Source organism: Simochromis diagramma, unplaced genomic scaffold, assembly GCF_900408965.1.
Source record: "Simochromis diagramma unplaced genomic scaffold, fSimDia1.1 OVJJ01000208.1, whole genome shotgun sequence".
In the NCBI taxonomy this organism is placed as follows: Eukaryota; Metazoa; Chordata; class Actinopteri; order Cichliformes; family Cichlidae; genus Simochromis; species Simochromis diagramma.
Window position 1 is genome coordinate 4133965 of NW_024386789.1, and position 17756 is coordinate 4151720.

General features: G+C 40.9%; 1 protein-coding gene across 4 annotated transcripts in view; it reads right to left on the reverse strand.

Moving 5' to 3' along the window:
- Positions 1-17756, reverse strand: part of LOC120728546 (potassium voltage-gated channel subfamily C member 1-like) — a 49331-nt gene that overhangs the window by 16850 nt on the left and 14725 nt on the right. For all 4 annotated transcript variants that reach the window (XR_005694741.1, XM_040023553.1, XM_040023554.1 and 1 more), the window contains exons 3-4: positions 2241-3222; positions 487-681 (exon numbers count right to left, since the gene is read on the reverse strand). Coding sequence is in view for 3 of the 4 variants with exons in the window: in XM_040023553.1 (XP_039879487.1) it covers positions 487-681; positions 2241-3222 (1177 nt within the window). In the remaining variant the exon portion in view is untranslated. The remainder of the gene's footprint in view (positions 1-486; positions 682-2240; positions 3223-17756) is intronic.

Consider the following 17756-nt stretch of genomic DNA (forward strand, 5'->3'; position numbering starts at 1 on the left):
GTGGAAAGATGGAAGATATGAATGGCTGAGGCATTGTGAAGAAAAAGGAAAAGGAGAGAGGTAGAGGGACAGAGATTCTTGTCCGACAGAAGAAATAAAATGTGATACCAAGCGGTGATGGAAACACAGACAACATGAATGTGAAGAGATGGAAACAAACAGAGCAGAGCAGAAGAACTTGGTGTGTATGCATGTGTGGTAAATGCACGACTGTAGATGTGTGGATGTTTTGTTGCTAGCTGTGACTGAAGTCTCCTAACTCAGTTTATAGTGTGCTGTCCCATCCAGCGCATCTTTCCTGCATGTTTGAATGTGACATTCAAAACGTATAATGACCTATATGTAGTTTATCTGCATTGGCTGCCTCTGCACTTATATAATCTATAATGTATGTTTACATCATACTGTGCCAAACATCTTGCTGTGTGGATCTGTTTACATAAGATGTGCATGTTTTGCATATCCGTCTCCTGGTGTGAAACATACCTTTCCGCACATTCCCATCTGTGGCACGGAATTCCCTGGTATTAAGAAGGAAGCAGGCTCTGTCCTGCTGGTAGCGTTCCCGAGTGGGGCCTCGCCCAATAGGACTCCTCTCATCCGGGCTCAGCACCTGGTCGATGGTGGGGCAGTCCTCATTAGCCAAGGCGGCTGAGGCTGCGTCACCATTCTGCTTAGAATCTAGTTGAGGCAAAGGAAAGTGAAAAACACCCAAAGAAGAATCATTGTGCTACAAAATTAAACATCTTGTTTAACTCAAAAAACAATTTCATATCTAATTCCTCTTTTCCGCCTACTCAGCTGTACTTGACTCGACTTGACTCTGGTTAAGAACAAACCAGTGTTGGTTTGTTTGTAACCATTTCTCTTGTTCAAAAATGCTCTGTTTGATTTTTGTGAAGGAGTCGCTCTCATGACCCAGCCTGAGCCGTCACTACCTGGCCAATCAGTGGCACGCAGGCTGTCGACGTCACATTTTAAGCTTGATGAAGCTCGGTTGGAACCCTGGCTAACAAAGTACTTGGTACCAGATAATACTACCTAATGGAAAACCCTAAAAACCAAGTAGAGTCCAATCTCCAATTTCCTTCCCACTGCCACCAAGTGTTTGCTCATAAGGGGTCATCTGATTGTTGGGGTCATTTCTAACATTATAGGGTCTTTATGTTACAATATATCTGGCAATAATAAAATTCAATTAATGTGTCCTACTCTAATGTAGGAAAATAATGCATGTTCTGGTCAACCCTTCTGTTTGTAAGGGGAAGCCAACCAGAAGAAAATGTCTTGTTCTACGCAGTGAGTGAGCTGAGGGCCTCACCAAGATTAATATGAATGATATGGAACTATGAGTCATGCAAAGACATGTTAGTAGACAAGCTTTGCATATAATGAAATTTTTACTTGATTGTACTTTCCGAGTCTGGGGTCTGCTATCAAAAGTTTGACTGATACAACTTGCTAATAAAAACAAGGAAAAAAGAAAAAAAAAGAAGAAAGAAAAGACACCGCCCACAAATACCTGGAAAAAAGCCAAGCAGACAAGATGTAGTAAAAGCACTGAAGAAATGTTTTCTGACTCACTAATGATCAGGCCATTGGAGTAATGCATTTAAGGTGCATTATTGTGGCATATGACTGACGCCTGATGCTGCAGCATGTAAAAAGTGCGCCAAGAGCCACATTACCTCGCCTCCTGATTTCACTGCTAATGCCAGAGAGATAATATGTGGGCTGACTTTCCTCAATTCGGGAAGTCAGCTCAAAGTTGAGATGCATTAAGCTGTTTTAAAAGATAATTGAGGTCATTTTCCTTCCATAATGTTTGTTTTTTCCCCCCTGACAGATGGAGGCCTTAAGGCAAGTGTGAACCTACCAGTTGATCATAAATTACATATGAGTTGTGATGGGCCAGCAATTTCTCCAGGGTGGCTCAAGAATCAGCTATGCATCTCTTCTTGATGGTACTTCCACTTCTTTCTCTTGACACTTTGGTACTTAGTTAATTCTCAGTTAAAAGTCTAAAATCCTTTTTTACGCCTCAAACTACTATGAGCAAACTGTCATATTGATTACACTCATGCAAGTTCGTTTTAGATTGCTTAAAGTGGTAAACAACATAGTGAAACTTGAATTTTATCTTGAACATACACATTTATTCATTCCTATCTTTTCAACAGTAAAAAAGATTTTCTCATGATAAACATAAGCAGCATTAAAAAACAACAACAAACACTCACCTCTGTTGATCTCTATAATTTCTTCTTGGGCAAGAGGACAGTCACCTCCTATTCCTCCAGACCCCATCACTCCTCCTAAGACATTTCCCAAGATTCTTTGTGGTGATGCAGTAGCCATCGCCAAGGCATCTGGCTTGCAGTAGTTGGGGGACCCTGGTTGTGGCGCTCGGGGGATATGTTTGTTCTTCTTTTTGGGAAGCTTTTGTTTGGCCATAGCCAGAGAGTAGTACATGCCAAAGTTGTTGACAATGACAGGTACAGGCATAGCAATGGTTAGCACACCAGCCAAGGCACACAGCGCACCCACCAGCATCCCTGACCATGTCTCCGGGTACATATCTCCATAACCCAGCGTGGTCATGGTCACAACGGCCCACCAAAATCCAATGGGGATGTTCTTGAAGTTGGTATGGGCACTGGCTGTTGGGTCATCTGGGTCTGCACCAATTCGTTCAGCATAGTAGATCATAGTGGCAAAGATGAGGACACCAAGAGCTAAGAAGATGATGAGCAGGAGGAATTCATTGGTACTGGCACGCAGGGTGTGGCCAAGGACACGGAGACCTACGAAGTGGCGAGTCAGCTTGAAGATTCGGAGGATACGAACAAATCGGACAACACGCAGGAACCCCAGGACATCCTTGGCAGCTTTGGAGGACAGCCCACTCAGACCAACCTCCAGATAGAAGGGCAGGATGGCAACAAAATCGATGATGTTGAGGGTGCTTTTGAAGAATTCAAACTTGTCAGGGCAGAAGGTGACTCGAAGCAGGACCTCAATGGTGAACCAAATGACACACACACCTTCCACATATGTCAGCCAGCTGTCAGTCACCACCTCGTAAACTATCTCCTCACGAGTCATGTTGCCCACTGTGACGTTCTCTGTCTTGTTGAGGATGGTGTTGAAGGCCTCGTGCGTCTCCATGCAGAACGTGGATATGGAGATGAGGATGAAGAATAGGGAGATAAAAGCCACATACTGAAAAGAATGAAGAAAAGGGTAAATAGAAAGAGTTAATGTAGGAAGAGAAATCAGAGAAAGAGCAAAAGAAAAAAGTCAAATTATGAAAATCCAGCAAGGCAAAGGACATCAGAGAAAATGTCAGTATTTTAACAGTATAAAACCTCAAGCCAACTGCAAAAGTAAATGCATTAATTATTCATTCAATTTAATTACATTAAATTAAATTTAACAACCAGTGAATGTATAACACTTATACCCTTAAATAGTATACTATCAGTTAATACTCAACTCAATATTTAAAAATGTCTTAATATATCAGTGTGTATCCTACATATTCCAACTAATTACCACATCTTAACCAGAAAACAAAAAGTGTGCAGAAAGCTATAAAAAATATTTCAGAAGCATGTAGTCCACAAATAGAACTTATAATCAGAAGGGATAAAATAAATAACTGAAAATATGTCTGCCATATTACACTCATGTGGAGAAGGAAGTTTTCACAGGACTTTATTCAGCTCTATGCAAAGAAACTAAGAACACCTTACTCAGTAATTAGCAGCCAGTGCTGATAATCAAATTGACCCAAATAACTGATCATTAGCAAGTGTGAGCACCTCTATAAAACCAGAGGCTTTGGCAGTTTCCCAGTCTAGAGCATTCAAGTGTGTGTTAACACAATGTCACCATCTTCCTAGTTGTGGACATCCCAGCAAATTCCCCCCAAAATCCAACTGTGCATGTTAAAGTTTAAAATTCATGAAGGTGCAATGAAAAAAAGACTAATAGGTATGGCTTATTTGAAAGTGTTGATAAGAGAAATACTGTCTAAAAAGAACTTGGCAACATGATTTAGATTTGCAAAGTTGCATCTAAATAAACTACAGACAGACAAGACCAAAGACAGTTGGGTTAAATAGACAGCACCGCGTTTGCAGAAAACCAAACACATCACCAAAAACACTTCATGCCAGCCACAGGACCTGGGCAGCTTGCAGCCAGTGAGCCAATCTATATGCCAAACTATTAAATGTCAAATGCGAGGCCATTTCGTCCATCAGCTAAAACTTGGCTTTACAATGTAACAATGACCCCAAACACAGCAACAAATCTGTTGCAACGTCCCAAAGTCTGGAGCTCAAACTGACTGAAATGATGTGATGAAACCTTAAAAGAGCTGTAAATAAATAAAAGGAAGAGTGGCCAAAATTTCCTCACAGTGACGTGAGAGACATACAGAAAACAATTAATTAATTAAAGTTTTTCCTGCTAAAGGTCGCTCTGCAAATTAGCCAAAACAATCACTGGGTGTATTTAGTTAGTTTTTTACAGTACTGTTTGGAATCCCATTGTTATGAAGATTTCATTAACCTCACTGCTCATTTAAATATCATGCAGATGCTTTAAGGTAACATTACCCTTCACACAATCATATCATTTGGCCTACTTGTGTGTGTTTCTTTAAATTGGATATTTTTTACGAGTCTTTTCAATACTTAATACTTGCTGTTCATATTCTTAATGCTATGGTTGCATTTGGCCTATTAAAACTAACAACTCACACTAACTCCCATGCTTTTTTTGTTGATTTATTATGTTGTTATTGTGAACCTCTTTTGAGAAATGTATTGCTTATCTTTCCACAACCTGGGTCCTTTCTATATACTACAATATTTTGCATCCCATGGGTTTGCCTGTTCACTTCAGAAATCTCTGCAGCTTTCCTTGACAGAAAGAAAAACAAGCCAATTTAAACCATCACACTGTCCCGCTTCAGACATCTCTGTTTTCCAGTTTGTTTCTAGCTCATCTGCGTGATCTGCAGTTTACTATATGAAGCCAATCTTTTCCCTTCACTGTAACTTGTTCAGTTGTCAGCGAATCAATGACAGTAGTGTGATGACACCAGTGTGCGAGCGGCTGCTGCACAGTCTTTCCCCATTGTGGTCCATTCCTAAGCCCTGCAGTGTATTTATAGATGCAGTATACTTTGTGCATTACCAAATAAATAATAAAACACAACCATGGCCCGAGGAGCAAAAGAGAAAGGTAATTCATACTTGAGTGGAGTCCATATATATAAGAACCATGAGTGCCCTCAGCATATTGTGAGTGCCAGCCTGTATTTTTGGCATTATGCACTTATGTAATATCAAGAGCAAAATGTTTATAAGAAGAGGCTTTATAACTGGGCAAAAAGAGCAACCAGTGCCACTTATGTTTCTTGAAAGGTCTCCTTCCCCCCCACCATCCCTTTTCTTTGGGTTGGAAATTGGATGAGAGCCTACACATATTTTCTCTAAGTGCCTTCATGACAGAAACAGACTGGGCAGAAGGCTTAATACTGTGAGCGGTTGTATTTATTGAGGACATTAGCCAACGAGCATTTAGCCAAAGACGTGACCTTCCAGGAAAATCAGTAAGTTGGTGTCCATCCTGTAATTCTTTTTTGATTGTTTCAACCATTCGTTGGTTGTAATGTTGTTTTATGTTGTTTAATGTTGGCTCAATGAATCAAGAAAGTGTAATTGCATTTTTTTTTTTACAGGCTACCTCTTTGCTGCCCAAATAGTTTGGTAATGTATATCATTAGATTTGCTCCTGTTTTTCTCTTTTGCTTTGGTCTGTCATTCTTGCAGCATCTGCCGTCCTTTCTGGTCTGTTTTCCCTCCCGCTCTCCTTCTCCTCTACCATCTATGCTCTTTCTTTCTTCCCCTCTCTTTTCCATCTCTACTCTCTACCTCTTTTTTTCCTCTGCTATGTTTCTCACTAGTTGGTGTCTGACCTACTTTCTCAGATTGCTGCAGTACTCTCCTCCTCTGTATCATGAAAGCACACACATACACACACACTGAGGTTCTCAAACACCCTCTACACTCCCCCACCCCCGGTATCAACCCCCACCCTCCCGTCCCAGTGAAGCGGGATAGTACCAGTGGGACCAGCACAGGATGTTCCCTTATTGGCCGAGCACCAGAAAGTCTTCACAAGTACAAATCACAACAACGAAGAGAGTTTCACCCTGAAGTGTTGTGCTCATTTTTTGTTTGTTTTTGTTTCTACTGTTCTTTTTATTCTTTACGACGTCAGACATTACTGATGCAAGGATTATAATAATAGTTCATAACTGAGTAGATGATAAGCATGGGCAACTGTAGAAAGCATGAGGATGCAGAGACTGGAAAAAAAAGTGTGAGATCTTGTCTTCAAAGTGAGCTTTTCCATGTTGTCCTTTGCGCATGTACGAGCTAACACATACACAAGAGACTGCAAAAAGAAACTTGTGGCAAAACCGTAATAACACTGTATCGTTTATGTAGGTTACACAGGTGGAGACACAGGAGGGGGTGGACAAGTGGGAGGGAGACCAGACGATGCGGATCCATGCGTGGAGAAGCACAAAGGAAAAAGCTGAAGCAGTCCAGAAGCAAGGACATAGAGTAATACGAGCGAGGTGAGAGGGATGGACGAATGCCAAAACGGTTAACAAAACTCAGAGATGTGACCGAGGCAAGATTTGCTCATTGTTCTGATGATGTTAATGTGATGTGACTGTGTGATGAAAAGAAGACTTTTGCAATGACAAGCAAGAGGACAAAAAGTATGACGGAAATGATGGTGAGAGGAAGAGCGAGGAGCCAAAGAAAAAGAAGCAAACCTAACAAGAGACTGAAGGCTAATAATAAATGACAGGCCTTAGCAACTTCTGTCAAACGGAGGGACAGATGGAGCTCTGTGTCTTTTTCCAACATGTTATTCCATACAAGTGATCTCAAAGCTGCTAGGAACTTATGCATAAAGCTAGTTTATATTACTGAATCTCACACAAAGCTGGATTAGGTGAATGTCTGAATGTCAAATACGTCCATCTAATCGTTCTAGCACAAAAGTGGCAGAATCTCCACTACCAGCCACTTCATTAGGTACATATGTTCAGCTATTTGTTAATGTAAATATCTAATGAGCCAATCAAATGGCAGTAAATCAATGCATTTTTTAACCTCCTGAAGTTCAAATCGAGCATCAGAATGGGAAAGAAAGGAGATTTAAGTGACTTTGAACATGGTAAGGTTGTTGGTGCCAGAGAGGCTGTCTGAGCATTTCAGAAACTGTTGATCTACTGAGATTCACTTGCACAACCATCTCGAGGGTTTAAAGAGAATGGTCTGAAAAAGAGAAAACATCCAGTGAGCAGCATCTCTCAAAAATGCCTTGTTGATGCCAGAGGTCAGAGGAGAATGATAGGAAGACAACAGTAACTTAAACAACCACTTGTTACAATCAAGGTGTGCAGAAGATTACAGCTGGGCTACAGCTGTGAGCTAAGAACAGGAAACTGAGAATATAATTTGAATATAATTTGAATATAATTTGAAGGGTCTTACCAAAACTGGTAAGCAGAAGAAACATTTCCTCTGGTCAGATGAGTTTTGAGGTCTGTGACATCGTTCGCGTGGTAGAGTCAGAATGTGGCGTAAGCTGGATCCATCTTGCCTGGTATCAGCAGTTCAGGCCAGTAGGCTGGTGTGGTGTTGTGGCAGATATTTTCTTAGCACACTTTGAGATGCTTTTTGATGTGCCATGATGCAAACTGGTTTCTTGAACAAGATAGTCACCAGATCTCACTCAGTAGAGCATCTAGATCCTCATTATGGAAATGCAGTCAACAAAACTGCAGCAACTTTGTGATGGTGTAGTATCAATACGTATCAAAATCTGTGAGGAATGTTTTCAGCACCTTGTTGAATCTATGCCATGAAGAATTAAGGCAGTTATGGAGGAAAAAGAGGGTCCAACCCAATACGAAGCAAAGTGTACCTAATAAAGTGTCCAGTGGGTGTTTCAATCTCTTTTCACTTTTGAATTTAGTCTTTATGTTGTTGTTTTTTTCATTCACGTACCTCATATACCTATATATAATATAATTATGTGGGCTCAGACACAGTAGATGCACACACCTTAAGCTTTTATACATCATTTTAAAAAAGGCCAATTTTTATCTACTCACATATTAGCACCAAAATATCAAAGTTAAACAACTTTGTTTGAGCCGATCTGACAGTGAGCTCAGCTCACGAATGTAATACAGTGAAAATAATATTTCTGCTAAACCAAATGTAGCTGAGCGCACTGTTCACGAGCTTGATTTGTTGCAGAATTTTGTCTTAAACAGAGCAGATCTGTTTAGATTATTCAAACACACACATCTAAAAGCTGATTTGATTCCAGCTGCAAGAATCACTTCTGTTTACACTAAATAACATTTTCTTTTAACCAAAAAAAAACAAAATACCTCCAGTTAACTCAACATAAAGGGAAAACAAAACAAAACAAAAACGAAAGCGTTAATCATCTATTTTCATCAATCAACAAAATGCAGTGAATGAACAAAAGAGAAATCTAAATCAAATCAATATTTGGTGTGACCACCTTTGCCTTCAAAACAGCATCAATTCTTCTAGCTACACTTGCACACAGTTTTTGAAGGAACTCGGCCGGTAGGTTGTTCCAAACTTTGGATGTAGACTTCCTCACATCCTTCTGTTTCTTCATATAATCCCAGACACATTTGTTGATATTGAGATCAGGGCTCTGTGGGGGCCCTACCATCACTTCCAGTACTTCTTGTTCTTCTTCACGCTGAAGATAGCTCATAATGACTTTCGCTCTGTGTTTGGGGTCATTGTCCTGCTGCAGAATACATTTAGGGCCAATAAACAATCATTTATAATTCTGAAGTCATTCTTTTATTTACAGCATTTTTCACACCTGCCTAAAACCTTTGCAACTGTACCTGTAATGCTGGCACATCAACTCTTCAGCTGTTATTTTTAACTTATAAATGACTAAATTAATACAAGGGGGAATTTAAACTGATATTTTGGGTGTTATAATTTAATCTGGAACAGTTTTAAAACGATACTTGATGTAATAAAATTCAGAGGCGCTGTATATTTTTGATTCGCCGTGCCAAAACCTTTAACACCTGCTGAGCTGGCACATAGTCGGACTTCTCTTAATGAGAGGCATTGGCTGACTTACAGAAAAAACAGAGTAAGTTGAGAAAGGGTATTGTTTAAGTTTGTTTAAGTTAATTGCACATTACACCGTTCATTGTGCATTATATGTGTACATATATATTCTGCACCCAGCTAGAGTTGCTTGTAGTTGTAATGTGGTTGTAATCTCAGGTGTACCAGTACACTAATATTTTAAGGTATTACACCCATTATGGGTAAGAAGTCTGTGACCCCTCTCTGATGGCAAAATTGTAAGTGATGACCTAACAGTGGCTGAGGAGCCGCCATCGTCCACCTGGAGAATAAACAGGATTATAAATTATAATAAATTATAGTCAGTGCCAGCTCTAAGCCCTGAAAATTTATGTTTTTATCATCTGTGTTAACCACACTGACTTCTGCTATATAATGATATATAAATATCATAAATATAAAAGAGTCAAATATAAATTTATAAATGTATCAAATGAAACTGCCATTAAGATGGACCACAAGAATGTGCATGCTCTAAATGTCCGAGTGAGTCTTCGTGCCGTTCTGGCTGTTTTGTGCTATAGAGATGATTTCATTACAAAAATAATGATGACTCAATTAAGCATCATATGAGTCACGAGTCACAGTTCTTGGGTAAAATGACTGTTTTTCACTCTTTGACTAAACAAACAACAATATTTACTTACTCTTCCATCTTCCTTTCTTTATTAGCAAATTTCTTGCTTCATATTAAATTAAACTTTTGGAGTTGGATGTTTTTCCTAGTAGGAAATCTTATACACAGAAAGCACTCTGTACTGAGAAAGCTTGACCTAACAATGACAGATAAACGTATTCAGCAAAAACAAAATGCAAAGACACATTCGGGTTTGGGTTTCATTACCCTGGCAGCTTGAACCAAAAGTACTGCAATTAATTTGACTGAGATGAGCTAAAAGCCACAATCAATTATTGCTCCTGATAAAACAAAGGTCCATTCATGTTTTCAGTGAGTAAATCGAGCCGTATTTACAGCAGCAGAGTACAGTAGATTGCACAGTAGATGCGAACATCAAATCAATACTACTCAATCAACATGGCAAGCAGCAGTTTTCTGGCTCTGAGGGGGACAGAGAAGCACTCAAACTGCTTGAACATTAATAAAATCTGCTTAAATCTATTCATCAAATCACCCTGCAGCACACAGCTGCAGAGCCTGTGCGTGCATTCGATGCATATACATCTGTTGGTGTAAGTTCCTGGCACCAAACGTGTGCGTGTGTGGACATGACTCACAATGTGAAAGAGACAAACAGCCTATGGGCACAGGAGGTGTGTGCGCACACTTGCTGATCACAGATAGCAAGTGGTAGCTGCATGAGCACTGCATTGAAGTGATGGAGAGGGATGAGCAGGGAGACAGAGAGAGAGAAGTGGAAGAAGATGATAAAAGGAGGAGTAGCAATCTGTCACTTCACACTTATTTATCTCCTTGGGCGCTTTGTTCTCTCCCGCCATCCCTTTTTTTTGTCGCTGTTGTCGTCACAGCAACGTGAAGGTGTGCACTCTGGACGATGCTCTCGGTGCGTAGCACTTACAGGCACAGGTGCAATGTGGTCAATTCCCTACATTAAAGCTAACAATGACCTTCAAGGTCCAATCGAGCCCACCACACCGTCCCACCACCTTCCTCCTCACTCTCTAGACACCGAAATTAGATTTTGAAAGATCATCAACATAAATTTAAAAGAGCGGGAGTCAAAGATGGAGAGAGGAGCAAATGAAAAAAAGAGCCTTTTGAGAGAGAGAGAGAGAAACTGCGAAAGGAAGTTGATCAAGGCGAGCGCTGATTGTGTTTCCGATGGATGAATGAAGAAGGGAGAGCGAAGGAATGGAGGTGGAGGAGAAGGAAAGGAAAGAGGAGAGAAGACAATGAGGGGCAGCGGAGAGTGAGATTGCAATAAAGAGAAGGGGAGCGAGGAAGGAGGAGGTGCTGGGAGAGCACGAATGTAAGCGATATAACCGAGGAGAGATTGTCGGAGCTGATATTAGCCCTACAGGCATTTTTGCATGCATGGCGGTGCGCTGCGCTCTTCCTTAACGGGACCCTAGTGGCGCTGTGTTTACTGCGGCACCATCCAGAAGAGCTTTATCATTACAGTATTACCACAGCCCTGCCTGGCTCTGTGTCACCATGACAACCACTGCGTTAGCCTCTGCTTTCAGGCACCAAGGACAAGACCAAGCCAAATACTGCTCCTACAGCTGGCATAGAGGGCTGAATGTATACAGGAGCAAGAGCCAAATTGTGATCATTTGGTCCAGACGCTGCTTGTCCAATCAAAGGCTTTAGTTTATCAAGTTAAGGGCGCGTGACCTTGACAGTGATACATAAAGGCAGGTAAAGGATTTCGCTTCTCGTTAACGAGGCTTTTGTTTGATTAGTGTTAGTATGACAATCAGGGAGCGGTGGAACGTGGAGTCTTTCCCAGCAGGGCAAAGCAAATGGAGGGGGGGGGGGGGCCGCTGCTGCGGAGTCAGCACTGATAAGGAGACACTGAAGGATGATCTGAAATCTGCACATGAATGAGGCATGAAAAATGAACATTTGAACAATGTGAAATACAGAACCCTCTCCTGAAGGGCAACCTGAGCAGCGGCTCAGACCGGGATCGGGTGATTAATCTATTATCTTAGGTGAACGACCGCGGCCATCACTCAGAGACTTCCAAAGTAACCACTTAGCGTGCAGGGCGAGTGTAACCTTGGGTGGGTAACGGGAATAGCCTTCACTTGTGCCATCATCATCATCATTGCTGCAGAGCAATACTGAAATTGATGGTTTTGTTTCTTTTAGTCCAAGATCATCAAAAAGAAAAAAGAGAAGAAAAAAAAGAGTGAAACACCAAAACTAAAATGTCAGGAAAGAGAGCGTGCTCCCTTTACCGACACGTGAAGTGGGAGACTGTGACAAGAGATGAAGTCTGAATCAGAGAAGAGAAAACACGCCTTCCTCTTTTTTCAGAACTGTATGTTTTCTTTTTGTTGAACTATGACTTATGTCAGTTTACTTTATGCAGCTTATGAAATATGTCCATGTGAACCACGATTACATCATTTTGAATCCAGTCCACTGACTTACAGCTAATGCCACAGTGGCGTTCCAACATTGCAGTTTAACAGCTACACTTTAGAAATTATAATCAAAGCAACTGCCATGTCTCTGCCAAGTCTTAAGCTGCCCCTCTTTTCTTTATGCTTTGCAAATGCAACTGTGAAAATATGTGCAAACATAGACATACTTTATATAAGGCAACAACGAAGCTCGTTCAATTCTAACAAGCAAGCGTTGGGATGACTTTCTCTCACCCTCAGTCTGAGGCAGACAAACTAACATACACACACTTTTATACACATAACCTCAAACGTGCACACAGACACACAGCACACACATGAGACAAGCAATCACCTCTATTGAGTCAGACCTGTTGTCACTGATTTTTAGGTCCAGTTCTTGTGTAATGCCGTATTCTTTTCTCCTCTTTTCCCTTCCTTAAGAATGGCTTCTGGACAACCACCCTTCCAGTGAGACCATTGCTGGCAGGTCTTAAGTGAAAAGCAGAATCCACCAAGGTCCTGTGTCTGGTCTTTGGTGGATATTTTTCTATTGTTTAGGGACATGACTTTCCTATACTGCTCATCTGCCTGCTGCAGATAGGCCTTCAATTTTTCTTTCTCCCCCCACTTGTCCAGTTTCCTCATTTTTTTTTTGTTTAATTACACACTTCACATAATGCCAAGATATATGCCAAGTTTTCATCTAATAGCATCTAACAAGTGTTCTCTTTGCTATTTTTCATAGATTCAAGTAAAGAATTAGGAACAAATTATGGAGTTCTGCAACAGGCTGCTGGTAACAAAGAGCCTAAAGATCTAAATGTCTTATTTGCTGAGTTGTCACACTGGTTCATCTCTTGAATTTAGAGACTATATTACACTTGAGGGATTCATAGGTCAGAAAAATATTCCTCTGAAAATGGTCAGGTAGAAGCACTGAACTGAAAATGAGTGAAAAAGCAGCCAATTTCTCAAGAGAAACACTAAAAATCTTCAGAAAACCTGGTGAACTTTTGCTCAAGACGACACAGCACTGTAAGAAGTGACCACCAGCAGCCAGACGGCTTAGACTCCTCCCAGTCAGGAAACAGTCCAGCACAAACCTAATTTTACATTTTATTTAAAAAAATATATAAATAAACTACCTGAAATCAACACTGATGATTAAAAAAAAGTTAACAGGACAGATTTAACAGAGATGGCGCTGTCTAAATTTATAGCACAAGACAAAATCAGGCCAGTGTTGCATAACCGGATGCTGTTCAGGAACAGTTCCATCACATTTATCTTTGTTGACAATTGATGGAAGCCAAAACTGTAAATGAAAGTCAAGTTCCATTAATTGTCGAGCTTTTTTTCTCAGGATAAACAACACGGGTGGGGGAAAGTGGCACAGAGCGAAGAACATGCAGTTAAAGCCCCTACTAAGGGGTCACCCACCGCCCAACACGGGACACTGCGGAATTTGAAGGGCAGGAGAGGTGAGCCATGAAAATGATGGGCCTGGTAAATGTGGCACGTGCAGCAGGACAGCTACATATGTCGAATTATCAAACGCGCGAAACACGTGGCCACATCCCACGCTCGTACGGATGCTTTTTCAGGCTTATCAAACCCTGTGAATCCACGAGGACATGAAAGAGTAGAACGTTGACGGCTGGACCCAGGATGTGAGATATAATTAGCTTCTGCTCTGGTTAATCCTTGCGTATGTTTTATTTTCTGAGAGCCGGAAACGCTGACTTTCAAGGGTCAGTGCTCTTGGAATTGATTCAGGTAAAAATTCAATCACAACGCGCACTTCTGTTTCAAGAGATTCCCTGAATGAGTCAACTCCTTGACATGATACAGTCAAATCGGTAAGCTGTTGCACACACATACACACACTCTCCAGCTCTCTAGTCGACACGTCACAGTGTCGTACATGCTCTGCAGCATTCAGGTCTCCTCCATTTCATTCCCACTGCAATCCTGTTAAGCTGGGGGAAAAAAAGAAAAGGAAATAGAAAGGCGCCGCATGGAGATAAACTGAGTGCATGTATGTTTCTTCTTGTCTGCTCCATATTTGGTTCGGACTCTTTTGCCGTATATTTCCGTTTCTCCTAGCGACGCAGCTCCAATCTCTCTCAGTCGATCTTTTTTTCTTGGTTCCTTACCCTGCAGTCTCCATCCGTGCTCTCCTATCCTGCTTGTACTGTCTGAGCCTCTAAAGCGGGTCTATTTTTCTAAACCTCCTTTGTCCTTGCTTCCTGTCCTCTCCCTTGTCTGCCTCATTACTTTGTCCATATTCCACATCTTATAAAAAAAGAAGACGCATCATGGAATCTGAGCAAATCCAAACTGCTCATAGAGCACAACAACAACAACAAATGAAGCTAGGAAACTTCTCCGAAAATTTCCTGATCTAAACAAATGTTTGCACACATTTCCATCCAACTCTTCTCCAAAATCAGGCTTTTACACGCTTATATAGATCCTCTTTATATTTAAAATGGTCATATACACACACTCCACCTCGCCTCTGCTGCCACTTGGACACTTGGATCACAAGTAAGCAGATGGTCACACAGGAATTGTCCCAGTGACGCCGTCTAATGTCATTTTCCAAGGGAATGAGCAGGGATCCAGTGTGAGTGTCTAAGTGCCACGTAAGTGTGGTGAACCAAGCCAAGACACAAACCTGTTACTGTAAAAGCATACGCCTTAATAACCACACGCTGAATATCAGCACAAAAGGTATTTGATAATAAACTGTTCCTTTAGGTAATTCTACAATAATTACAATTAAATAATCATAATTACATTAAATTCCAAAACTGAACTGGTTGGGAATATTTTGTAAGTTATCCTAACCTGAATCTTGAATCTCTTTGGGTTGTATCCCAATGGCTGCCGACCTCCACTCTAGGCACATTCTGCAGGCTCTACTCTCAGGAGAGAGGACACAAAATATAATTTGCCCCTCGAGACTTTAGAAGATGTGGCAGGTTCTCCTTTGCATCCAGAGTTATGGTATATATTTCTTGAGGGTAGTAAAGTATATCATGATAAAATACAGTTGTTAAAATTAATATTTGAATGCTACTATCTTCTCAAATGTAATAATTTGCTGTATTTCTCTGATTTCTATCATTCAGTTTGAATAGTCAGCCAAGATAAGCTTTTTTAGGGAGTTACATTGTATTGGCTTAATCTAATTCTTAATAAAAATATTGATTAATTCCACCCTTGTGTGATTATGCGAAGCCTTTTTTTGGTTTAATTTAATAGCAAACTAACATTCAGTTTGTTTAACGCTTTATCCACACGTGAGTGAGAGTGATCCGCAGGATGACGTGCGGAGGCATGAAGTGATTTATCAGTGTGCTCTAAGTGCGCACACTCAGCTGACCGGTTTATGGGCAGCTACCCTTACAGTGTACAGGCCAATGTGTACATGTGAGCGTGCTCAGAATGATGTATGTCCGGCCAGGTGTTTGAGGGAGTCAAATGGAACATGCGTGCCATAATAGAAATGGATAGCGTGTTTCTCTACCACACTAAGACTTTCTCCAGATACTGCTGGATATCGTTTATGAATTATTGACTGCCTTTACGCTGTGAAAGGACTTTTGATTCAGCATGCAATTAAAACATTTTTTTTCTCCTGCCAGTATGTGCACACGGTGTACTCCTTTGTTTACTCATACATGTGAATGTGGCAGTTTGTGTGATCACTACAGTACAGAGCACATCGCTCCCTTGCACGATTTGACAACACTTGCCCCATTTAGGGAATTCAGACTCCTACCACTGTAATCGGCTCTGGCACCGTGCGAGCTCTCCTCCACGCCACTGTTCTGAATGTTTCCAATCCCAGAGAGCGCAAGAGCAAAATTGCCACTATGTTGAACTAATTGTGTGTGCAGTCCTGAAGAGTGCTGATTCAGCACTTAACCAGGATGGCTAAATGGACCAAGGCCGAGGTGAAGGAGGGAGATGGCTGAGACGGGCATAAAGAGCAGGAATGTATTAGAAGTGCTTAATGCTTCTGCTTGAAATATGATGCCGTGTCTGTAGTTTGACATTTTGGCAAATACCCTTATTTGTTTTCGCTGCCAAGAGCGGAGAGATTGATACCGCTTTCATGTGTGTTGGATAAATATGTTGCTACAGCCTGCAGCATCAGCCATAACCTTAACTTAGAGACAGCTAACCTCTTTCAGTCCCAAACGTAACGAAATGAGCATGCCAAAACATGCAAAAGTCACCAATATTGTCCCATTTGTGTAAGCTGTACAAGGCCAAGTGTATAAGAAGCAATTCACAGTTTTCAGAGGGTTATGTGTCAGTCTAGTTCCTGGCTCGGAGCAGTTGCCAGGCAACCAGCAGAGCCTTCAGATAGTCACTGGTCCTGGCTAAGACATAGCTAACATAACAGCTGAAAGATTTAAAATCAGTGTTGTTACACTTCGATTTTTGTGCAGGTTACACAGAATGTGTTATTAAGTGACATTCAGAATTTGCTAGTATTTATTACTCAGACCCGGCCTAACTGTTTCCATCTGTTTTCAGCCTCGATGCACAGCTAAGCTAACCAGCTGCTGGCTGCAGCACGGCATTAACTGTACAGGCATGAGGGGGTATCAGATGTCTCATCTAACACTCAGCAAGACAGGGGCTGAGCATATTTCCCAAAATCTTGACCTACTCACTTAACCTCTTCCTCCCTGGAGGTCTGTTTGTTGGGTCCAGGCTATATCTGTTATAAAAAAGGGCAACAAAATGCTTTTTTTGCTTTTTAAAGGCTTGGGGTTTTTAGAAGAAGAGTTAGAAGTCATGATTTCTAGAATAAGTACAATAATTCTGGATTTGGGCTTGTTGATAAAAAGCTGCTACTTATTCTCTTATATAAAGTTTTGATTAAACTGAAGGAAAATTCATAATACTCAATATAGTTGGTTTGTTTCTGTTTAAATTTCACCCTTATGACTGGTAATAATAAGCATAAGGACAATAAAATTCCCCAAAATGTGTCTTAATTACATGCTTATTTTGTCCTAGCCTAGAGCATGGGTGTCAAACATATGGTCTGTGGGCCAGAACCTACCTGCCAAATGCACATCTTTATATACATTGAAAACTCTAGAAAGTTAGGGAACGTATTGGGACACAGGAATGCAGGAAAAATGCAGGAATGTATTGTGTCGCATTTCCTGTGTTACAAGTTGCAAAAATAGCTAATGTCACAAGAGGCAGATGTCCCAAACTGTTTTGTTCTTCTAATGGATCAGTAATTCTGGAGTAAAAATAGAATGGAAACCTCCTCGCAAGCAGAAATTCTTTTATTTATTTATCTTTTTTTAAATGTTTGCATTCAGGAACAGATCACGCGTAGTTGCAGTGACCAACTGTTCGCCCACATGGTTAGGGTGTTGCATGCTCAACCTCTAAGTAACC